Source organism: Brachyhypopomus gauderio, chromosome 15 (genome assembly GCF_052324685.1).
Source record: "Brachyhypopomus gauderio isolate BG-103 chromosome 15, BGAUD_0.2, whole genome shotgun sequence".
NCBI classification, from domain to species: domain Eukaryota; kingdom Metazoa; phylum Chordata; class Actinopteri; order Gymnotiformes; family Hypopomidae; genus Brachyhypopomus; species Brachyhypopomus gauderio.
Window position 1 is genome coordinate 64,222 of NC_135225.1, and position 26,444 is coordinate 90,665.

General features: G+C 40.1%; 1 protein-coding gene across 1 annotated transcript in view; it reads right to left on the minus strand.

Moving 5' to 3' along the window:
* Positions 1-26,444, minus strand: part of frem3 (Fras1 related extracellular matrix 3) — a 52,097-nt gene that overhangs the window by 19,098 nt on the left and 6,555 nt on the right. The window contains exons 3-11 of the mRNA XM_076974731.1: positions 13,692-13,838; positions 12,888-13,118; positions 11,230-11,355; positions 10,643-10,894; positions 9,713-9,862; positions 9,276-9,485; positions 7,268-7,465; positions 2,418-2,582; positions 2,103-2,285 (exon numbers count right to left, since the gene is read on the minus strand). Of these exons, the coding sequence (XP_076830846.1) occupies positions 2,103-2,285; positions 2,418-2,582; positions 7,268-7,465; positions 9,276-9,485; positions 9,713-9,862; positions 10,643-10,894; positions 11,230-11,355; positions 12,888-13,118; positions 13,692-13,838 (1,662 nt within the window). The remainder of the gene's footprint in view (positions 1-2,102; positions 2,286-2,417; positions 2,583-7,267; positions 7,466-9,275; positions 9,486-9,712; positions 9,863-10,642; positions 10,895-11,229; positions 11,356-12,887; positions 13,119-13,691; positions 13,839-26,444) is intronic.

Below are 26,444 nucleotides of genomic sequence, written 5' to 3' on the forward strand. Positions count from 1 at the left end.
GAACTGTAGAAGAAATTATACAATGCTCTTTCCCTTTTTGAGAAATTAGAGATTAGTTCTGAAATAAAATACATGAACAATATCATTTCAAATATAATTTCAATTATACCACAGTTAGTTCTGACCCTACAATGTGATTGGCTGAGAGGCGATCTAGGAGTGCCAATATTACACATTATAGCACTGTAACTCGAAGCTCTCCATGTATTACTCCGCCAATAATTCGTCAATAATTGTTGTACTTTATTTTTAATAAATACAACTTTATCAACAGTTGTTTTGTGTATATTTACTGCTATAATATTTATTGGGTAAGGCTGTTCCAGTGTTGTGTAAGTTTAGCAGCGAGCCATTGAATGGAACTATTTTAACTGGCGTATTTTTAACCAAACAGGTCGTATTTTCTCGTCCTCTTTAACTCAAAATTTTTCAATAAACAGCGATAATTGAACTGTGGTATAATCGCAATATTACACTCGAGGTTCGTGCTATAACGTGTAATATTGGCACTGCTGTGCTGATCTACGGCACTCGGCCTGAGGCCTCGTGCCTATGACCGCAGCACAGCAGTGCCAATATTACACGTTATAGCACTCCCTCTCGTGTATTATTGCTTCAATAATTTCAGATGATTTTTACTGAGTTTTATACTAATAAAGTTTTTTGCAGCTGCCAAGACAATTTCTGAAGCAACTAACTCATGTAGCCTATCTATTGACTGGGTGCACTAAACTTTAAGCACATTCTCTGCCTTACACTCATTTAGAAATTCAAAAACACACTTTTTGCAAAAAATTAAACACAGTTGTTCACATAAGACAAAACATTCAAAACTGAAAATTGTGTTTCTTTTAGAAAACACTGTCATGCAACTGCTACACTCACCTACCAAAATTCATAGCCAGTTCTCACGTTACAACACTAATTTTTAGACATCAAAGCCTAATCCCTATAAAGAGGCCACAAGTTGCAAATCTTGCACACCAAGCTTCAATATTGCATATAGATGACGATGAAGAGTACGAGAATGAGGAAGAGGATGAGCAACCATAATGGATGAGATCAGATCCACTCTGGTTGACCATGTGGTCAAGCATGCGTTGGGTTTTCTGGAGGCAAAGGGTCCAACCTTATCTGTGCTGCTACACTGTAGCATCATTCAGACAATTCAAAATGAGAATAGATAAGTAGACCCATCCTCTATACATCATGTACTAGACTACCCCTTGGTGGATGGCTGTCCACCTCAGAACAGAAAGAGACCATCATCAACATGGTCAGAACCAACAACTGCATACGTTTCTGACAACTTCAACAGCACATCATTACTGACCACGTCACCATCAGCAACATCCACTCAGTGAGTCTATCCGGACTGGACCAGTGACAGTGTGAAACAACTGTGTTATAAATTTGCCACTCATCAACATGCCACTCTTGGTCCCTACAACACTGTGCACATCATCACCTTCTTCAACACTTCTTTTTTTTTTTTCTTTTTTGTTGTTCATATGTTTCCATTATATAGAGCATGTGTTGCTGTAGTGTTCATGCTAAACCAAAAAAACCTTCCCCTTGTAATGGCATTTTACTTTATGGTGTAAATGTACTGAATATGCAGAAATAACCTCAATATTTGTGAATATTCATGTATATGTGAGACCTTCACAACAGACTAAACTAAACACTCAAACACATGGTAGTAGTGTTTTCCATTTGTCACTTCAGTGTGTAGTCACATATATGAAAGGCTAATTTTCTGATATTTGTGTGTAGCATTTAGATGCAAAAATATGGTTTTGGCAAGAGTTGCAAGAGTTTTGGTTGAAGTGTGTGCTTTTTCCAAAAGTGTGAGATGTTTTGCCTGATGTGTGTGTAGCATTGGCTGCTGTGTGTTAAGTTTCGACAAAAGAGCGATAGTTTCAGAAATTGGGTCTTAGCGTCCGCAAAAAACTGTAAACTTTACAAAGTATATATGTAGGCATTATATTAAAATAATGAATTTCATCAGTTGCTAGTTAAATTCCAGTACAGGTAAACCTAATCCAACCCTAACAGGGCGATGATGAACTAGGATACTGTGTGTACTCCTCACTGCTGACCTTGAGACAGGGGGTTGTAGTCCTCTCCTGACGTAGCTGAACCATCTTTGGTATGAACTCTCACCACTGAAACCTTGGAAGTGTCACCCAGACGGAGAACAGGAATCTTTACCACAGCAATCTCACCAGCTGCCTGGGGCTCCTTCACACTGTACTTTGTCTCTGAGAATCTGATCACAGCCTCTGAAGGAGAGAAACATAAGACACTCATGCAGGTTGGAGACTTGGTCACATTTAGGCCAAATTTGAGCTTTTAATTTTTCAAGCTTTCATTTCTTTAGCTGTGTGCGTGTGTCAGATTGCTAGTGGACTCACTGTCCTTCTTGTCAGTGATGGTGACCAGAGTTTCCTTCTGTTGTCCAACTGCAGCTCCATAGGTGGACTTGCTCCTGGGAGTTCCCAGAACCAGACGAAACTCCTCTTCTTCCTCATGAATGGAGTCATCCACCAGCATCACCACACAGGACTTCTCATTCTCACCTGACGAATGACAGAACGCAGACATGCATACCCAACAAATACACACACATGAACCCAGTGCATACACACACACACACACACACACACACACACACATACAAAGAAACAAGTAAACACCTGTAATCAAAATAAAATATAAGTAATAAAGAAGAAATAAAAAAACATAATGTGTGACCTTTTACAGCAAAGTAAAATACTCACATATGCATGCAACAAGTGACCTGAATACTTTACTATGGAGATGATTCCGTGCCTATTCGAAATGTAATCGCTACTAGGCAAAAATGGAAATGCAATCCACAAAATGCATTGCTTTTCCATACAAACATGCAGAATACGTGCCACAATGAAATGCAAAAGCACTATTACATTACATTTCAATGCACTTTATCTCTCGCGTTCCGCTCTTCAGCGCTGTTTGCAGGGTTCATCCACCTTTTCAAGCACATGTACGACACTTTCAAGGTCCATTTTCAATATTGTCCAGCACCTTCAGCTTAATTAAGTTAAGCACGTAGTCGTCTGTAACTGCACCAGCCTCAATTTGTCCAATTAGACTGTTTATTTCCTCTTTTATTCTGTCGTGAAAAGACATTTCTGCTGCTTTCAAGTCCAACTATGAGCGATTGCTTCTGACTGGAGTCTAAGCCCCACCCCAAATTCAGGCGAGCGTTCCTATTGGACAGTGATTAGATTTCATACTGGCACGATTACAGCTTCGCAGAGACACACAGTGGAATACAATGACGTTCAGTCGATTGCATTTCAAGGTGGCTTCTGGCACGAATTCAGCGTTTCTTTCTTTAAATACAAATCCACACACACTGGAGCTTTTACTTTTCATTGTGGCATGTTTTCATCACATCAGTGTTTAAATCAATCTCGTGATCATTACATTTAAAGGAGACATTTATGTCAGAAATACCGTACAGTAAAAAACAATACCTCGGTGCCATGATTACATTTCCAGCTGTATTATATTCAATTCTGGCACAAATTCAGCATTTTGGTTTTGAATGGTAATTCTTGTGTATTGTTTCTCAATAAAGAGATAAAGTGCATTGAAATGTAATGTAATAGTGCTTTTGCATTTCATTGTGGCACGTATTCTGCATGTTTGTAAGGAAAAGCAATGCATTTTGTGGATTGCATTTCCATTTTTGCCTAGTAGCGATTACATTTCGAATAGGCACGGAATCATCTCCATACTTTACCACGTTTACTAAGTATTTATTAGAAACATAAATAGGAATAGGAAAATGGAATGAAAGCCTGGCGTTCATCAACAGACATTTACAGCGACAATATCAAAACCCAGAACTTTCAATTCTACCTTTTACCTAGTCTGATTGTGTGATTTGTGTGTGACTTGTGTATTTGTGTGTTAACGGGCCGTCCAATGGAGGATGGGTTCCCTTTTGAGTCTTGGTTCTCCCGAGGTTTCTTCCTATTCTCCACCATCATAGGGAGTTTTTCCTCGCCACTGTCGCCTTTGGCTTGCTCATTAGGGTTCTGGACCCATAGTATTGTTAACCTTGTAAATCCTGTAAAGCTGCTTTGTGACAACTTGAGTTGTTAAAAGCGCTATACAAATAAACTTTGATTGATTGAAATAGAAACATGTTTATATATTTCAGACAGAGGTGATTCAAGCAAAGCTCTTTTCAACTAAAGTTCTGTTCAAGTACAGTTATATTTAAGTAAAGTTTCCTCTGGAACAGCTGGTATCGACATAGATCATATAAATATACTTCCGCAAACCGTAGCAATCTCTGATCACTATTTAGTCCAATTCGAGATTCATCTTAACATAAATACCCGCTCGTCTCCTCGGCAGTGTATAAAACACTCGATAAATTCATCAACAGCAACACAGTTTATTGAAACCCTCCCTGACTTAACTGCTTTAGCTCATTTGCCATCCGATCCAGGAGAGTTAGATAGTCAAACCGACTGCTTAGAGAATACCTGCAGATCAGCTTTAGATATAGTAGCTCCACTAAAATATAAAAAGGCTAGATCCAAAAAGCTCGCCCCGTGGTACACTGACCAAACTAGAAACTTAAAACAAATAGCACGTAAATTAGAGCGGAAATGGCGATCTACTAAGTTGGAAGTATTCTACTGTGCCTGGAAGGATAGCATTATTGAGTACAAACGGGCACTCACAAAAGCACGCTCAGCATACTTAGCCTCACTGATAGAGAAAAATAAAAACAATCCTAGATTTCTTTTTAATACTATTTCTAAACTTACAAAAAATCAAGCAGGCGCAGAACCTCAGATTCCAGTAAACCTCACTAGCAATGTATTTATAGATTTCTTTGATAATAAAATAGAGAATATTAGACAAAATATAAAACCTTTTATTAGCAATACAACTGGTATGTAATCTGGTTTGGTTGATATTGATTTAAATTATATACTGGGAGAAAAACTTGATGCTTTTCATCCACTCCCACAATCAGAATTAGAGAAAATAATTTCTTCCTTAAATTGTACTACCTGCACTCTAGACTCAGTTCCCTCAAAGTTATTAAAAGAGGTATTACCAGCTGTAACTGAACCTCTTCTAACTATAGTTAACTCATCCATTACAATAGGTCACATGCCCAAGTCATGTAAAATAGCAGTTATTAAAGCTCTGATCAAGAAACCAAATCTTGATCCGACTGTGCTATCTAATTATAGACCCATTTCGAACACATCATTTATATCTAAGATCATAGAAAAAGCTGTTGCCCAGCAATTATGCCTATATCTGCATAGGAATCACAGATATATCACATAGTGCTTCTTGATCTTAGTGCAGCTTTTGACACAATTGATCATAGGATCTTGCTAAAACGGTTAGAACGCTGGGTTGGAGTCTCAGGCACAGCCCTTTCATGGTTTAACTCTTACTTAACAAATCGCCATCAGTTTGTAGAGCTCAATAATATTCAATCCAAATGTACAAAAGTTAAATATGGGGTCCCGCAAGGCTCCATTTTAGGACCACTATTATTTACATTATATATGCTACCATTGGGCACAATTATAATCAAACAAGGTGTCAATTTTCACTGCTATGCAGATGACACTCAACTTTACATATCAGCCATACCTGATAGGAAAAATTGAGGCCTGTGTAAAAGATATTAAATGCTGGATGTCTCTAAACTTCCTCCAAGTTAATGAGGACAAAACAGAAGTTCTCCTCATTACACCTGGCACAGAACACCTGGCACAGAAGCCAAAATCCTAGGCGTCATACTCAGCTTCGACCTATCATTTGATAAATACATAGATAATACTACTAGGATAGCTTTTCTACATCTCCGCAACATTGCCAAGTTAAGAAATGCATTATCACATGATGAAGAAAAATTGATGCATGCCTTTGTTAGCTCTAGATTAGACAACTGTAACTAACTACTGTCAGGATGTTCAAATAAGAATCTAAATAAACTTAAAATAGTTCAAAATGCAGCAGCCAGAGTTCTGACCAGAACTAGAAAATTTCAGCATATTAGACTAGTCCTATCAGCCCTGCATTGGCTCCCAGTTATATTCCGTATTGATTTTTAAATTCTTTTATTAACTTATAAAGCACTGCACGGGCTTGCTCTTGAATACCTCCAGGAACTTATTATGAACCCCCACGTCCACTAAGATCACAGGGTGCTGGTCTTTTATTAGTTCCAAAAATTAATAAGGTTACAGCAGGGGGAAGAGCCTTTTCTTGTAAGCCCCCCCAGCTTTGGAACAACCTTCCAAAATGTGTCCAGGACTCTGACACAGTCACAATCTTTAAGTCTAGATTGAAAACCCACTTATTTAGTTTACCGTTTGATAATTAATATCCCCCCTTAGATAAAGGTACAGATCCAGCGGTTCATAGACAAAGTGTTTTATGGTAGACTGGGGCACTGGTGCAGTCATTCTGTCACTGCTTGTGGTCACTCAAGTTTGTTGACAGTGCAGTGGATGGATGCCATTGTCTCAGAATGCTCCCAAGTCTATGTTACCTTCTGGTTCTGCCTTTTTAGCTAAGCTGTAATAATTTAACTTAATGCCGGAGTTGCTGCCACACTCCAGAAATGTTTATAATTTCACCTGTTCTATATATGTCCTCATACAGAGCTACTTTTCCCTGTTTTATTTTTTCCACATGGCTGCCCGCCTGCTTGAGGAATAATGAGATGAGGAGAGACAAGCGATCCATCCTGGGCTGGCCACCTCCTGCCTAACCGGATGCCTACACCATGATGGACATTATTACATCTTTTTCCTTTTCTATATTTCCTTCTGTCTAAATTGTTGTTGTTGTCATGGTGACTGGTGTCTTGGTTCCTCTCAAGGTTTCTTCCTCATGCAAAAAAAAAAAACTAGGGAGTTTTTCCTTGCCACTGTCGCCTTTGGCTTGCTCACTGAGGGCTAGGACTCGGCACTTGTAAAGCTGCTTTGTGACAACAACTGTTGTAAAAAGCGCTGTATAAATAAAATTTGATTGATTGATGGATTGATAAACTACAGTATAGATTAGAACAGGTTAGAAGAACCTGGATGGATTAGGAAAACCAAATCAGAAGCCGGACTGAATCTCAAGATATTTATTGTTCAGATATTTATTAGTGGATCTTTTTACTTGACTTACGAATTTATGGATGAACCTTTATAGACAAAATAAACATGTTGCTGACCTGGTAGGAAAGTAATGATTGAGGCATCAGTGTTGGGTCGTTCGCTGTAGTCCATCATAACCTGGGCGGAGCCTTGGCGTGTGTAGCAGCGGACAGTGGATGTTTGGCTGATGTCACCACTGCGGTACACCATGGCTCTCACCTCACCCTCAGCCTCGTCCACTTTATACTCTGCTTCCCGAAACTGCACTCTGGGAACTGATGCACAAGGAGAGAAATCTCTTCTGAATTACTATATGCACAAGTTTTGGTACACATTACAACTGCAGGATATTTTATGACATCATATTCTAAATCCATAGGCATTAATATTGAGTTAGTCTGCCCTTTGTAACTATTACAGCTTCCACTCTTCTGGAAAGGCTGGGCAGAATCTTTTTCTCATTCATTCCGAAGAGCATTTGAGACAACTGTAGCACAACTGTAACATACTTCATAGCATGGGTTTCCATGCATGTGCAAGCCTTGCATCACCAAGAATAACGTCAAGTGTTGAATGGAGTGATGTATACTAAAGCACACCTACACTGAACTTTGGAGCATTGAACACATATTCTTTGATGAATCACACTCTATCTGGTGGTCTAATGATCAAGCCTGTATTTGCTAACTGCCAGGAGAATGCTACCTGCCTGACTGCATTGTGCCAAGTGTAAGGTTTGGTGGAGGAATGACAATGATATAGACTGAATGAAATACCTGAGTTCAGTGATTCAGAGGTGTATCCCAATACATTTGTCCATATACTGTACACTGTATTACCAAAAGTATTTGCTCACCTTCCTTGACTCACATATGAGATTAAGTGACATCCCGTTCCTAATCCATAAGGTTCAATGTGATATTCAATATCAGCTAGAACAGCTTCAACTTCTGGCTGTCCACAAAGTTTAGGAATGTGTTTATAGATTTTTGATCATTCTTCCAGAGGCGCATTTGTGAGGTCAAATACTGATGTTGGACGAGAAGGTCTCAGTCTCCGCTCAAATTCATGCCAAAGGTGTTCTATCGGGTTGAGGTCAGGACTTTGTGCAGACCAGTCAAGTTCATCCACACCAGACTCTGCCATCCATGTCTTTATGGACCTTGCTTTGTGCACTGGTGCACAGTCATGTTGGAAGAGGAAGGGGCCAGCTCCAAACTGTTCCCACAAATTTGGGAGCATGGAATTGTCCAAAATGTCTTGGTATGCTGAAGTATTCAGAGTGTCTTTCAATAGAACTAAGGGTCCAAGACCAGCTCCTGAAAAACAACCCCACACCATAATCTCCTCTCCACCAAACTTTACACTTGGCACATTGCAGTCAGACAAGTACCATTGTCGTGGCAACCACCAAACCCAGACTCGTCCATCAGATTGCCAGATGGGGAAGAACGATTCATCACTCCAGAGAACACACCTCCATTGCTCTAGAGTCCAGTGGCAGCATGATTTACACCACTGCAGCCGATGCTTTGCATTACACTTGGTGATATATGGCTTGGATGCAGCTGCTCGACCTGAGTTGCTGTTGTTCCCAAACACTTCCATGTTCTTATAATACAGCTGACAGTTGACTGTTGAATATTTAGGAGTGAGGAAATTTCACGACTGGATTTGTTGCATATGTGGCATCCTATCACAGTTACACACTGGAATTCACTGAGCTCCTGAGAGTGACCCATTTTTTCACAAATGTTTGTAAAATCAGTGTGCATGCCTAGGTACTTAATTTTATATACCTGTGGCCATGGAAGTTATTTGGAACACCTTATTCTATTAACTTTGATTTATTGTTTAATAAATGGAATATTTTTTGCTAAGACCCAGTCTGGCTACAAGTTGCCATGCTAAGAAACTAACATCAAGCCTAAGAAGCCAGTGCCTATGCTAAGAGACTAGCACCCATGATAGGTAGCATGCAAATTACTGAGTGGACCAATGAGATGCACAGTGGGATGAGGGTTACCATACTCACGATCAGTAATGGTTACCATACTCACGATCAGTAATGGTTACCATACTCACGATCAGTAATGGTGTCATTGATGGTAATGAGAGTCTTGCTGGGTTCTCCTAGGATTGCATTCATTGGCATACGTAGCACCAGCTCAAATGTTTCTAGGCCTTCAAGCTCCGGTTGGCCCAGGTCATCCAGGATGGTCACGCGAAATGTCTGCATGGTGACGCCTGGTGCAAAGTCCAAGTTCCGACTGATGCCAACGTAATCCAGACCCGCTGGAGACAGTCACAGACAAAACTGAATAAATGAAGTTTAACTGGTGTGTATGTGTGTGTGTGTGTGGGGGGGGGGGGGGGGGGGAGTATGCATAAAAGATTTTGCTATAATATAATCAGTATATGGTCACTGGCATAATACAATGGGAAAATAAAAACAAATGTTTAATGTTTAGGATTTCTATAATTTCTTTCCATCGTTCTTCCTTGTAGCAAAGGGCTTTTACCCTCAGCCGAGACAGGTTCCGTCCTCCGTGACCGCACAGTGACGGTGGCCGTCTTAGAAAGGTCTGTTCCAGTCCTCCAAACCTTCACTTCCACATAGCCTGCACTCTCGTCCACAGTGTACTCCATCTCCCCAAAAAACAAGGAGGGCTCTGCAGGACACAGAGAGTTTCTTCCTCAGCCTGCTATAGTCTGATTCAGTGATATGCGACGCAATTTAAAAACTTTAAATTTTCAGATGTTGTTTAGATCACGGTTAACATAAAATGGCATCATAATATGACATAATTCAGGCATTTCTTTTTTCTTCATTTTACAGGATAGACATTTTGAGATTATTGCCAAATTCAGCTATTGCTGTCCTACTATTGTGTGGCATTCAGGTATATTCAGTAAAGTTTCTGAATTTCAAACAGCCAAGTTAGAATTAGTAAGTTGGCTTGATCTTCAAAATCTATTGTTAGGATCATCAAGGATCACCAATATAGTCAATATTGCATCACTGAACATATTCAACCTCTCACTAAAAAGTGTCACTTTTAGGAGACTTTGAACAAAGAAACTGCTCACTGAATGCAGTATAACATCCTGTTGCTGTGTATGTGTGTGTGTGTGTGTGTGTGTGTGTGTGTGTGTGTGTGTGTGTGTATGTGTGTGTAAAAATCAAGCAACCACAGCACAAAGAGCATAAAGTCTCTTAGAGTGTCAGACACAGAATGCTCAGCAATACTAGAAGAAGAACGCAGGCCCAATGAGCTCAGCAGTGAAGCGTGGAAGCCCAACAGAGCTCGTCACTGACACTGGCTGCGTTCAGTGTGCAGCACCGGTGGAACTTTGGGCTTAAATAGAGGGAGATGGCTGGCTCACTGTGGTGCTCAGCATGTTTACCAAGGGCAGATATGCAGATCCTGAACTCATGTACACACACTCACCATCATCGCTGTCTGCTAGGATGAGCACCTTGGCACTGGGGAAGCTGGATCCCACCTGGCCTCCCATGGGCATGCTCAGGGACACATTAAAGCTCTCCTCTTCCTCATGCAGTGAGTCATCAATGATGATGATGCGACATGGCTTCTCCCACTCATCCTTGTCGAATCGCAGCACGCTGGTGTGGTCCTCTGGCCGAGTGATGTAGTCAGAGTATGAAAGCACTGTGTTAGGGATGGTGCCTGTGGCAGTGCCTGACCAAAAAAACATGTAAAAGGCATCTGATTATTCATATCAGAGTAGTATGCAAGGACATTTTACACTAAATAACATGATTTCATTATGAAAACCTAAAAAATACATAAGGTAAGATCATTCTTTATTTGTCCAACACTGGGGAAATGTTCAGAAATGAATGTACAAAAAATAAGAACTGAAAAAAATGAACAAACCAAATTTACATTAATACCCTGTCAGATACTCTGTGCTTGTGCATGTGGGGGATCATTTTCCCCAAAGAACAATCATGCAGGAAAATATCAAGATGCTGGTCCAAGATGAGTGCTGAAGGTGCCTGCGGGAACCATACCCTGTTGTGTGTAACAGATAACCATCAGTTCTTGGCTAACATCTCCAGATCTGCGCACTGGAACTAGCAGCTCTCCAATGTCCTCCTCAATTAGATACTCAGCCTGAGGGAAGAATACAGTGGACTCTGCAAAAGACAAAATTAACAGAAAAAAAACAAAACAAAGCAAAAAAAACAACAAAAAATCATTAGGACACACCACATTGATTGCCAAAGTAAAATATTTTTACTAGTGGTGGGACTTTAACGCGTTAATTTCGATTAATTAATTACAGGAAAATTAACGCACTAAACAAATTAAGGCATTTTAACGCATTTAACGCATGATACACTTTTGCACCTTGGAATGTTTCTCAGTGCACGAGTACCAGGCAGACAGATTATATGGACGCACAATAAGATGAGCATGATGGAGATGACTGAAGAGGCTACGCTGGTGGATGGGAAATTTAAATATAAGAAACTTCCAGATGGAAGTACAAACAAAAATAGTGTTATTTGCACTTTATGTAGGAAGGAGTTCGCTTATCACAGGAGCACTTTCACCCTTTGTTACCACTTCAACGCAAAATATGTTGGGGCCAACGTGCAGGTCAGTAATGATAACTAAGCTGCTAAATGTATTCCTAGTACAATAGGGTGACCAAACGTCCATATTTCCCGGGACATGTCCGTATTTCACATCCTGTCCCAGGCATCCTGGGTTTTTTTTTAAGTGAGGAAATGTCCTGGTTTTAAAATTACGTTCATTGGACCATTAAGACTGGATTAAACTTTCGCGAGTGGCCGTAGCGCGCGACTCCGCACGCGTTTAAACATGACGTGTCACATTATTAGTGTTGTTCGCTCTCTGTGGTAGAAGATAAAGGCTTACAAGAAGCGCTGCATGCGTCAACTGATGCAAGTTACGAACTACCGTCCAGAAAGACAATGTCGAAGAAAATCCAGCAGCTGTATGATGAGGAATGGAAAGTAAAACAGGTGAAGAGCGCCACAAATGTGGCTCTGACTGGGGATCACTGGACCTCTGTTAGCAACAAGAATTATCTTGGTGTGACAGCTCATATTATAGATGATGAATGGAAGATCCAGTCATTTGCTTTGAGCATGCAGAAGACCACTTCTAGGCACTATGGAGATGCATGTGGCAGAGGCCTGGGAAATTAAAGAAAAATATACCATCTAAAATGGTATTAAAAACATCTTCTGATTTACTTAAATTCTTCAAATATCCTGAGCAAAACTCCCAAAAACATTTTTGGTCAGAATTTCCAGTGTTCTGAACTGTTTTCTGCACTCATCTATTGGTCTGTGTAGTAGACTGGTGGAAAAATAAACAAGATGTTGAAGTTTATAATTATGTTCATTGATTCATTCATCATTCAAACTTAAATTAATATTTCTCATGTTAAATACTGAAATGCGATTAAAATGCGATTAATTAATTACAAAGCTTCCGATTAATTCGATAAATTTTTTACATAACCAATGCATCAATGTAACAATAAATGAATGGTCTATATTGTGGGTAACGTGATGATAAAGTTGTATGAATCATGATTAATTTGTGTCAAACAATGATTAATTTGTGTGAAACATGATGATTAATTTGTGTGTAACATGATAATTAATTTGTGTGTAACTGCCTCTCTTCTTACCATCACCAGGGTCCACAACCTCCACAGCAGCTTTATCTGGATACTCAAGAACAGCCATCACTGGTTCAGACAGTTGAATCTCAAAGGTTTCTGATGTTTCAAATTCCTGATCAGTGAAGATTGTGACCCTCCAAGTGGCTGTTGTCTGGCCAGGATTAAACTGCACCTGTTTCTGGGATTTCCCACGAAAGTCCTGGTCCTTCTTAGCACTTCCATCCTTAGTGTCAATGCCTGGGAGAAATTACATGTTGAAATAGTAAATGTAGTCTGAGGACAGTGTGGAGCAAAAACATATCACATTTGAAATATTCTAACTGCATACTCTGCACAATAAGTAATGTAAAATAAATAATAACAAATGCCAGCTTTAGAAGAGAGCCTTTTACATAAAAAATTACAGAAATGAATACATATCTTGATATATATTCTGAAACAAGGTAGACCTAAATTCTTTAAATGCCCTTAGTTTAGTCTTGGTTTTAGTTTCTAGTTTAGTTTTTAGTTTAGTTTCTGCCTAGTTTATGTGACTAGTTTATGTGAGAGCTTTAAAAAGATGACACCTACGGACTTACAAGGAAAGGACAAAGGAACCTTAGGACAAGGGAAGTCTTTTTAATGGAATGTCTCAGCAGGTAAGTATCCATATGAATTCAAGCATAATAAAACAAATTGGGCAGGAGTAGCTCATAAGTGCATTTGTCATTTGCTTTAATTGCCCTTAAATGGCTCCTGGCACCATGTCAATTTAGTACATTGAATGATTCAAGAAAAACTACAGTGCAGTTCATTTTGGCAGATGCTTACTGACAAACGAAGTCTCTCCCAGATAGCCCCTGCGCTTGAGTGTCACCTCCAGAAATTTAGCATCCTCATCCACCAGGTAGAACTCCTTCTCCAGGGAGATCCAGGCCCAGTTCAGACGGAATGGCTGTGCCTTCAGCTTGTTGGCTCCTGGGCAAAAAATAGAATCCACTCACCAGGAAGGAACTTTGGACTTTTCATGTCATGTTGGGAAAATTGAAGCAAAATTAGAAAAATTAATTTCACCTTAAATGTTTTTACATTTTTAAAGAAATAATTCCATCTGTTCACGCCCTGACCGTCAGCCAACTGAACTCTGTTCAACTGTAGTGGTCCAATTATAAGGACTGGGTTAACACACATGAGACATATGGAAATGGTTCACTAGATGGTTCACTGCACTAGATGGTTCACTGTACTAGATGGTTCTTTACACTAGATGGTTCACTGCACTAGATGGTTGACTACACTACATGCTTCACTGCACTAGATGGTTGACTACACTACATGCTTCACTGCACTAGATGGTTCACAATACTACATGCTTCAGTGCACTAGATGGTTCACTACACTACATGCTTCACTGCACTAGATGCTTCAGTGCACTAGATGGTTCACTACACTACATGCTTCAGTGCACTAGATGGTTCACTACACTAGATGATTCACAGCACTAGATGGTTCACTACACTACATGCTTCAGTGCACTAGATGGTTCACTGCACTAGATGGTTCACTGCACTAGATGGTTCACTACACTAGATGGTTCACAGCACTAGATAGTTCACTACACTACATGCTTCAGTGCACTAGATGGTTCACTGCACTAGATGGTTCACTGTACTAGATGGTTCACTGCACTAGATGGTTCACTGCACTAGATGGTTCACTACACTATATGGTTCACTACACTACATGCTTCACTGCACAAGATGGTTCAGTGTACTAGACGGTTCACTGCACTAGATGGTTCACTACACTACATGCTTCACTGCACTAGATGGTTCACTGTACTAGATGGTTCACTGTACTAGATGGTTCACTGCAGTAGATGGTTCACTGCATAAGATGCTTCAGTGCACTAGATGGTTCACTGCACTAGATGGTTCACTGTACTAGATGGTTCACTGTACTAGATGGTTCACTGCAGTAGATGGTTCACTGCATAAGATGCTTCAGTGCACTAGATGGTTCACTGCACTAGATGGTTCACTACACTACATGCTTCACTGCACTAGATGGTTCACTGCACTAGATGGTTCACTGCACTAGATGGTTCACTGTACTACATGCTTCACTGCACTAGATGGTTCACTATACTAAATGCTTCACTGCACTAGAAGGTTCACTGTACTAGATAGTTCAGTGTACTAGATGGTTCACTGTACTAGATGGTTCACTACACTAGATGGTTCACTACACTAGATGGTTCACTGCACTAGATGGTTCACTGTACTAGATGGTTCACTACACTAGATGGTTCACTGCATAAGATGCTTCAGTGCACTAGATGGTTCACTGCACTAGATGGTTCACTACACTACATGCTTCACTGCACTAGATGGTTCACTGCACTAGATGGTTCACTGTACTAGATGGTTCACTGCACTAGATGGTTCACTGTACTACATGCTTCACTGCACTAGATGCTTCACTGTACTAGATTGGGTAAAAGGGCTTTTGTCTACTCTGCACCTCATGGAAATTGTACAGAAAGGACCTCACATTGTGGAGGAAAGGCAATGTGTCTCAGTTCTTTGCCCCATGTGTAATTTATGTGGCAGCGTAAGACCACAGGGCTTCAGGACCTCAAGCCTGAACGGGGAGGTACGATGCGCTGTTCAAACTGATACTCGTGTGACAGCACCACCATGAGACTCAGAAATGTCAGAGCGACCCTTTATCTGAAACCTGTTCTTCTCACCATACATGAACATCTATCTAGACACTGGTCTCCCTTGGTGAGGCATATTTGGATCCAGACTGAAGACTCTTATTGTACAAACCCACTTACCCTATCTACCTAAACCTAACTATATCCCTAACTCAAAAACTCATTTTCACTGCTGGCCACATCAGCATAATCGTCGCCTACAGTGGGCCATATGTAACATTCTGTTGCGATTGTATCTAAATTCTTTGGCAATTTGTTGTTTTGTTTATGCCTAATTTTGGCATACTTTGCTCCGTGTTTAGTCTTAAAATGCCGATGTAGATATTATATTGTACTATTTTACAACCGCCACTGCTTCATTACACAAAAGACAAACCAGTTTTTCTCCTTGAAGCACAAACATGTATTCGCTTTCCCATCTTTCTTGAAACACCTTCCATCTGCATCGATGTTTCTCTTCCTGAACGTTTTGGGGTTATTATCATTTGCCTACTGGGAAAATTGCATTGATGTGAAAACACTGCAGTGTTGAGATGCTGTCACTTCGCGGGTAACATAATTGTGTAGTTTTGGTCACTGCACGTATTTGACTTATTTTTTTAGACAATTTGGCTTTTTAAGCTCTTGTGGGCCACATAAAATGACGCAGCGTGCCACATTTGGCCCACGGGCCTTCAGTTTGACACCCCTGGGTTAGGGTTAGTTACATCCCTGCCCTATAAATGCACTGCAGATGTTTCATCAGTAAACATTATAAAAAACATTCAAAACATTCAAAACTAACTTGGTTTTGTTGTATTGTCTTATTGATGTATTCATATTTCCCTAATAGCTAAACATTATTGCAGCTATGTCTTGCAAGCTAACTAGCAATAAATTACTTACTTAAGTAAAAAATGTCAACAATATTAACATACTAGCTTGACAAACATGATTGTCATGTTCCTGTGAGTAGCCACGTTCATTTTTTTCTGCCCACTATGATAATGATGATAATACACATGAAAACACTCCATTGCCCCACGTGGACTCTGCACCCAGGCAGTGTGTTTGGGGGCAGTGTGTTTGGAAGGAGCGCTGAGGGTGCAAGGTGAGGTTTCTCCTACCCATGTTTTAGTACAGTGTTATTCAAAGGTTATTTTGTGAAACAACTGACACCTCAGTGCTGAAAACAAATGTAAAATATTTGCTACCTTTGAGATTAGGCTGAACCATGACCATCTTAGAAAGTGGATTAGAAAGTGCACTTTTAACATATGAGAGTCATATGAAGCATAGACATGTCTTACGAGGCACACGTTATGTTTTGTGATCCACTTTTCGATCTGACTAAAGTATCTCATTTCCTGTCTTTGTTTTCATGAGTGAAGAACAGAGGAGCCACTCAGGGAAACATCATAATAATAATGCGAATGCAGGCAGATTTTTCATTACTGTTCACACTAGCTGTGAAAGAATGGTGACCTAGCTAGGTTTGGTTAGCGGTAGGTTAACCCTAACCCTAACCCTAAACCTAAAAAAGAGATTGGTGACCTAGCCAGACTGGTGTCTGACCTGCTTGTACAAATGGCTCCTGCCTCATAGTTTTACAGTGTTCTGTGGCATCAGGGTACTTCAGGCATCTTTGAGATGGCTGAAAAAACATGGTGGCCAGGAAAATAAACAGTGGGTATGTATCAACTACCACTTGGCACATCCAGAAGCAATGTAGACAATCCACCAGCATTCTGTTCAACTCTGAGATGGCATAACTCAGGGTGTTCAGCTATGTGATTTTAAAAGAAAGAGGATTTCAGTGTGGATGGTGGATAGAAGAATTGAATAGGGATGACTTCCTGACACCTCCATCAAAATACAGCCATAGGGTTCACAAAGACAAAACAAGCCTTGACCGTATTCACCGTGGTTGGAAACCAAAACAAGACTGCCATGATAGGCAGAATTCCAATGAGAGAAAAACCATCTCCTATATTATTCCAGCTTCCACCTGCTCTCCACATTACACGAGTCTTATTCTTCAGCCAGCTCAGGTGTCCTTCAGCTCTAGCTAAAAATACAGGGAAACATTTATCATGAGTGAGTTTACCAGCTCTACATTCCCTTAGCACGATGAGGTGATGGAGAGCTGAGAAAAGAGTGTTCAGTGGGCTAGAGACAGAAAGCGCAAAATCTAAAGCCCATAAAACAGTCTGGACATGTCATCATCATCATCATCATCATCATCTAACTGGATATGTTCCATGTCCATATGTTCCAGGGTGTTACAGTTAGGGTTAATGTTTAGGGTTGGGTTTGGGGTTATGGTTGGGGTTAGGTGTTAGATTTTAAGGTTAGGGTTAGGTTTAGGGTTAGGGTATTTACTATATTTACTATATCTTCTGGTTTTCATGAGAAGTGGTCGCACTTTTTCTTGCTCCTGCACTCCCTTCCATGGTTTTTGCTCAGCTTCTCTGTATCGTCTCAGTACCCTGACGCTGCTCTTCGAATTTGAACAAGAAAATGGATTTTATTAGGTGGCCTCTCAACGCAATTTACATTATTTTTTCCACAAGGAGTCATAGTGCGGGAGAACCCACATGTCCGGACGGATAGTTCTCATCTGGATACGTGTTTGACTCATGGGGGACGTGGCGTAGTTTGTGTCTTACGCCTCTCTCCCTGGAAGATGTTGAGGACGTGTTCTTATTTGGAACTTTGATCACTGGGGTTCTGCTGTTTGGATTAGGTGTTGCCCTGGTGTATCGGGAAATTAAAAGTGGGGTCAGTTATCGACCGCCCATGAAAATTGCCCAACATGATTGATGTGATGGGTAGAGTTATCGGAAAGCAGACTGTGACTTTTAGTAAAAGCTTGGAATCGATCGTGGAGGGTATCAATGCTCTATGCATGAAGTTGGATCAGTTGGGAGACCGCTGACTTAAGAGGAGTTTTGTGTGCTCAAGTGCTCAAGGATGAGCTCCTTGCTAAATTCTTCATTCTTGCTTATCTGCATTGGCGCCCAAACAATATTCTCCCTGAAGGTTGTCGTCCTGATTACTTGCTCCTTCCTTCACACAGACTGTTAGAGATGGCCCTCGTTCTCCACCGTGAACTCTGACACAAAAACTGTGTGCCAGGCCTCTGGCTCCCCCCTCCCCATCTGAATGAATCACGCCTCTCACTGCTTCACTGTCTGTGTTAGGGTTAGTTCTGACTGTTGTTCTGTTGTGAGAATAATCTGAGATCATATTTTTTGTCTCCTAATTTAATGGTTTAGGGTTAGGTCTTGGGATTTAGGGTATTTACTATATTGCCACAGTACCAGGAAGCAGCAACATTTGCAAAAAAAATAAAAAGATCCTGGGCAGTCTGAGTTTAGGGAGCAGGTACCACAGAATCAAACATTCTCAGACAAAAAGCTCCTTTTCAGCCCAATATCCGGACATCAACCACACAAGCCCTGTCACATTCCTCTGGCATAACTAACCCTAACCCCCTGGCTCTAGAGAAAGCCACTTTGTTTGCAAGATTACAGAACATAGATCCACTTCTACATAAGACAGTGTCTCTCTGTACCATACATATGTGTGCACTGTACACTGAAAAAACAAACTTTTAAGATTTACATTTTTAAAGTAAATATTACTGCTGTAATAAGTACATTTTACTTGTAAAAATCAAGTAAATTGTACATACCACTAAACTTTACATCTCTAAATATATTAAGTGAAGGTTACTTAATTATATTGAAGGCAAAAGTTATATGTACTTAAATTAATTATGTACAGTCCATTTAGTTTTTCTTCATACATACAAAATTTGGAGTAGGGTTTACTTAAAAAAACGTAGGAAAGTTTTCCCACGTAAAAACAGCAAGTAAATTTAACAAACTGCCAAATATCTTGTTTATCACAGTATTAATTTCTGATACAAAACATAAATTTAAATGTTACATGCTATGAAACCAAAGCATTGCACAACATATTGTGAAGAAGCTAGAAAACTTGCACCTTTTATTGCTGCAGCAGTAACTCCAGCGCACACAATGTGTCAATATCGCACAAGAGATGAACGCTTCACTCTTATGAACACCTATATAAAACACAACCTCACTCACCTCACCTCAACAACATGTGTTGTGAAAAGCGCTATACAAATAAACTTTGCTTTGCTTTGCTTACCTCTCTATTCTAGCTACTAGACACGGTAACAGTGCTTAGGATGAACGCAAGTGGCATTCTGGGTAGATGAATGCCCCGCCCCTACTAAACTACAATAACTCCAGGCCTAGCCTGCAACACTACAATGTATAAACCTTTAAATATTCTTAAAATATTCACATATTGATAAAATAATAAATATAATAATAAAGACTTCAGCAGCTAAACTTCAGTAGCAAAACTACATAATTAAGACGTTAACACAGCGAAGCCTTTCCAAAAACACACTTGAATCTAAAGTACATTCAAATGATATATACACTGTTAATACTTTAATGGTTACCATCCGTATTTCTGAATGTAAATTCCTAATCCCAGTTAGCATAAGTTACTTTGATAATACTTCTGTCAGGCAGGTCAATAATCCGAACTGGAAATAAACTAACATTGCCTGAGTTAAGCTAATCGTTTGGTTCGTTAACATGACAGGCTCATCTCACATCTAAACATAACGTTTATTTTAAAAGTGGAAAATGCACGTTAAACTGTACGTTAAATCTCCGACGTTTGACTTGTTGACATCACTGCGCATGCGTGGATCCTGCAAGTGACCTTTTACTTGCTGTTTTCAGTTTTGCATCTCACAAAAAGAAAAAAACGGAAATTTTACTTTGCCATTTAGACTAAAATGTACAAATGTATTTGAAGACAATTACAAAGAAACACCAAGTATTGCATATAATTTTATGTGAAATTCTTAAGTAACTAGACTGTACTAGATTATTCTTTTAGATAGTACTTAAATAAACTTAATAGTCAAAAAATACTTTTTTTACAGTGTAGTTGTAGCTACACTATACTATGGTAATAAACTATCAAGATTCTCTTAATGAATTCACTGAATCAAAAATGGACATGGAGGGTTTATTATTGAAATAAAAGATTGACTAAATCATGGGAAAAGATCAGTAATGACATCTGCTATAGGCTCTTAAATCAAGAGGAAGAGTTACTGGGATTCTTTGAATGATGGAAATATGTGCTCTATAATTAAATATTTATAGGGTTCACACTGGATGTAACCAATTTTCATGGATTTTATCTCAATATTTACTCACAGGAATAAGCACTTCTAAACTAAATGCAGTTCAAACTTTTTTAAAAAATCACATATTCATTAAAGGGACATTAAAATCTAAATATAGATGTCAGCTGACAATGTGTCATTGTCAAGAAAATCATAGCTGCCATGGTCTTAGGTCTTAGAACTTTTGTCGCTAAACAACTTTATAGCCCACATGGTTGACAGGTGGTGTTTCACTGTAGCTGTAACTCCAGGGCAACTTGTGCTGCTTCTCTTCTGTAAACCCACACTGTCTCTGCTCCCCTCCTCCTCTCCTCCCCTCCTCCTCTCCTCCCCTCCTCCTCTGCTCCTCTGCTCCTGAGCTCATCTCTTCCATAACTTGCCTCCCCACCCCCATCTCGCTTCCTCCTTTTGTTTCTGCAGAGAAGGAGCAACAACAGCAGACAGCTGCACTGTCTGGGTGGGCTGATGCCCACATCCCTGGGACACTCTCCTCTTTTGAGCAGTTAACAGCAGATTTGCATCAGGGATGAACAATGCATCAATGTCCACCAATGGCTGCCCGAGATTTCTGATATAGCGTTTTTGTATTGGAGCATGAGATTGTGTCGCAGTGTCACTCCAGTGTCGCTGTATCTAAACCATAAAGGTTTTAGTGGGTCGTGGGAACAATAACGTCCTCCTTCCATCAGGGCGTAATTCACTGAAACACTGGAAGTCTCAGTGAATGCATGCAGAAGTCTTTAAGGGCTCCATGGACTCCCAGAGTATTTATGAGTGCAGTATTGCGCAGAAAGAATGTGAGTAATGGCCCATCCCCAGGGACCCTAACACAAACACTAACACTAGCACTAACCATGACACACTGGCCCTTCATTTGAAAAAATCTACAGGAATAGAAGTCAGAACAGCTATGCTCTGAATTATGAACAGATTTCCTTTACATGTAGCATGGGTGCTAGCTCTGGAAGCTAACATCACTCACTGAACTCAAAACAGTAGGCCTAATTCTCCTAGGGTGAAATATTTCATCTGCAAAACTGCAACACTGAAATACTCAATAGATTAACCAGCATGATTTATACTATTATGAATTGGCATGCTGACAGAATGTACCAACAGAAGTGTGGAGGCTACATATGTCTTACTAAACCAGGGGGACTTTTGGCTGCTATGCTACTTCCCTTTGGGCGTGTGTAGGTGTGGTCTACGTCTGGTTATGTCCATATGTGTATTTCCTTGGATGTGGTTCTATGTGCGTGTGTTCATTGGTCTGACCTGTGGCTCGTGCCATCATCACTTGGGTTTAGTTTACTTTGTTTACCCAGCGTCCTGTGCTCGTGTTTTACCCGTATGTTGATGTTCATTGTGCGCTTTCTGCGCTATTGAAAACTATTAAATGTCTGTGTTCCATGAATACTTGTCTCTGTATCCTGCCTTTCTCGCACATGATAGAGGTATTAGAGTTAGGTTAGGGTGTGTTTGTACAGACCGCTCAAGATAGCCGCCTTCCTTAAATTACTAAGGGATAATTGGTTGTGTTGAGACAATAACATACGTGCTTCAGTGCTGAATTAGGGCTGTGGTGTACATCAGTGCTGAATTAGGGCTGTGGGTGTACATCAGTGCTGAATTAGGGTTGTGGGTGTACGTCAGTGCTCAAAGGTCCTACACACCAGCCACACATTTAGCAGTTTTCCTATTACGCTGGTGGCTGTTTAAAATTTGCATTATGTTGTAAAACAAGCAAACAACAACAATAAAAGAAGAATTTCAGAACCGGAATCTACAGATATCAGCCTATTTATTATTATTAGGGCTTTATTATTATTTGTTATGTATATAACATGGTAAAGAAAACTATTTAAACTATAAGTTGAATTTTTTTTAATTAAATTAAATAATTATGTTTAATAAAACTGAGCATGTGATGGGTTATAGTTTAATTATGCTGATCATGTCATGGGTTACAGATGTATGACTCTATTTGACCCTCAACCTTTGGGGTCCACAGGGTTAGGGTTAGGTATCAGATAGGGTTATGATTTTAATGCGATGGAATTCGAACGTGTGATCCACCGCGATGTGTTTGGCTAATAGGCGAACCCAAGTGCCTTCCCTCGTGAAAAATAACGTGAAATGAATAAGTTTAATCTTCCATACCAAAGGATACAGGATTTGGGCAGGAAATGTAAAGCTGTTATGCACACAGTACGAGGCAAATAACAAGGAAAACAAACACTTGTGGAAAAGCTCAACACAATGAGAAAAACAAAGTGGGTGAACAGAAACTCGCAGACAAAACTCGACAGGGGAAATGGGGAAAACGCACTAAGGATGCCAGGGGAAGTCACTGAAAAGCCCTACAGAGAAGGAGAAAGAATCGGAAAATTTGAGAGAGGCCAGTGAGAGCAGCGCAGGGGTAAGAGTACTCCAAATAACGGACAGAGAGAAACCTCCAGACGGAGACAGAGACGGAGACAGAGACGGAGACAGAGACTAGGTGGCGAGACACTCAATGCAACACGTTACCAGCAGGAGCTGAATGCTCATAGCAATGACTACCAACAACTCAGCAGTGAGACTCTGCATCTGTCCTCCTTAAGTAGCAAGGACAGCCGGTGCAGGTCATCACCTCTGATTCCACTAGGACCGGCTTGTGAGCGCCCCCTGTTGGTGGCAGACGTTGGCGACAATGATTATCCGGAGAATCTAGGGTTAGGGTCAGGGTTCGGTTATGGTTAGGGTCAGGGTTCAGTTATGGTTAGGCACTTCTCTGAGAGGGTTAGTGTTATGTTAGATGAGGGTTAGGCACTGATCTGAGGGTTAGGTAGGGCAAGGGTTATATTAGAGTTATGTTAGGGTTAAGTTAGAGGTAGATTAGGATTAGGGTTATAATAATAATAATAATAATAATAAAATCAAGTCAAATATATTTGTATAGCGCTTTTCACAACACATGTCACAAAGCGCTTTACAGGATTTGCAAGGTTAACAATACTATGGGTCCAAATCCCATAATCCAAGAAAGGGTTAAAAATAATCTTAATTTGTATAGCACCTTTCATACATACATGCAACTCAAAGTGCTTTACAGAATAAAAGGCACAAGGTTAGGCACTGCTCTGACTGTTTTTAGGTTTAGGGTTAGATTAGGGTAAGGTTTAGGTTAGGCTTAAGGTTAGGTTATGGTTATGTCAGGGTTAGGGTTCAGGTTATGTTAGGGTTAGGTACTGCTCTGAGGGGGTTAACATTTAATAACTGTACCATGATGCAAGGGTAAGCAAGTGTGTCAGTATAAGTATAGCACTAAGTATATCCGAGAGACCAGGGGAGTGATTATAACATTCCCTCGTTTCACTTTCCATTTATACTTATGGCACTCAGGGCCATGTTAGGTACTCCACATATGGATTTGAAAATACAGTGGTCCCCATTTCAGAATTATCTCAGGAAAGACAAAGGCAGAAGACAAAGAAAATACAATATATACAGTAGATGTGCTAAAATATTAATTCCTTACTATTTAGCTAGTTTATATAGGTTGATTTATAAAGGTTTACTTTGCTATTAACATTTAAATTGTACATTACTGTCTAACTCTACCATGAGCAGTACTGGAGACATATAGGAGAGATTTGATCTCCAGGCTTAGGGTCAGCTAACCCTAACCCTAAACCTAACACTAACCCTAAACTTAACCCTAACTCTAACACTCTGGTAGAAAGGGCCAAGCTGGCCTAGATGTTTTCACCTCACAATGTATAGTATCACAAAGATGTTTAGGTAGCAGCAAAACAGAGGAGGACAGGGGAAGAATATATGCACCTATGAAGAATGAGACACTGACAGATGGAGGAAAAGAGAGAGAGAAAGACAGAGAAAGACAAAGAAAGACCAAAAGAGAAATAGTCCAAATAGACATCAGGGCAGAGGAAACGAGGAACAGCTTTGCCATATGTGGGTGAGTAAAATAGCCTTAAACATGGATTCAAGCCACACACCACACCGTACCGCACTACACTCACAAAACAACACTATAAATCTCAACAGAGACACAGCCGGCTGCAGCACTGCAGAGACATCTCGGACTGCACTGGCACCAGAGCAGTAAACCCTGTGACAGCTGTTGACATGACTGACACGTTGGGTCACACAACACAGTTAGAATGCAGACACTTTGGGACAGGAAAAGCCCTGCTGGAGTGGCTCGTTTCATCCTCTGACATACCTGCTTTAATTTATGCATGTGAATGAGGTATGCAGAGAATAGACCTGCTAGAGCAGGTCTACAGTATTCTAAGACATTTGGCACAAAGGCATTAACTGGTGTTATACATTTTAAACAACAATGTAAAAATTCTATTGTTATGTATTAGAGTTGCCACTGCGTCCCTCTTCTAATCTTAACTTGTCTTTAATCCAAGACAAAAGGGTTAAAGTGAGCAGCTTGTCCAGAATTGGGATTGGTCGATAGGTTTGGTGCACAGAAAGAACTGACAAGAGATAGGTAGAGAGATCAACTCTCCACAACACACACACACACACACACACACACATGGATACATGACCTGTCTGCTTAGACTCCCAAACCACAGGCAAACTTAGATTGGCTGGAGGGCTTGTATGCTTCTACCAGGAGATCAAATGACATGTTTTGTTTAGTTATCTACTTTCACTTGAACAGGATATCCACACTGTGACATATCGGAAAACTGAAGCCAGGCTTCTGGCTTAATCTCAAAACTGAGATTAATCTCAGAACTGAGTCTACCATTCTAGATTAATCTCAGAACTGAGACTACTGTTATGGTTTAATGTCAGAACAGAGACTACCGTTGTGGCAGTAATTTTCATACAGTAGGCCTATATTTCTCAGTCTCCTTGTATTATTGAAAAACAATTTGCTGTACATTTTAATTGATATGTGGTGGCATTATGTTAGCAGAAAAGAGACAATCATCTGTCTAATTGTAACTCAAATGGTCCAGATTTCCCAGAACCAGTGGGTTCTGCTGCTTAGGGCAGATATTTTCAAACATTAAATGTTTGTGACCCACAAAACTATAAAAATAAAGATCAAGGTCACATGACTAGAGACACCCCCCAGGTCACATGACTGGACACCCCCCAGCTCATGCACACATGCCCATTATTATTATTATAGGTTAGCATCAATGTTGCTAATTATTTACACGGTTAGCTGTGTACCTTGTCTTGAGAAACAAATCCTTTTTAGTTAATCATATGTAATTATACAACATTTTTTTTGGTACATGAGCAGGATAGATTTACAACACACACACACACACACACACACACACACACACACACACACACACACACACACACACACACACACACACACTCTCTCTCTTTCTCACTCTCTAATTATCTTCAGGCAGCAAACAATGAGTAATCAAATCATATAGGATATATTTCTTGCAGTATGGTTAGGGTTAGGTCAAAATAAGGACCATGGTTTGGCTTAGGGTTACCGTGGATTGGTCATCATTTAAACCTCATCTGAGAATGCCCCGATTTTCATTGTTGAATTCATATTCACAATCATGTTTTAAACAGGATATTAAAAATTGACACATACTATTTCCTGTCTGGCTCTGAACAGCATCCTGGC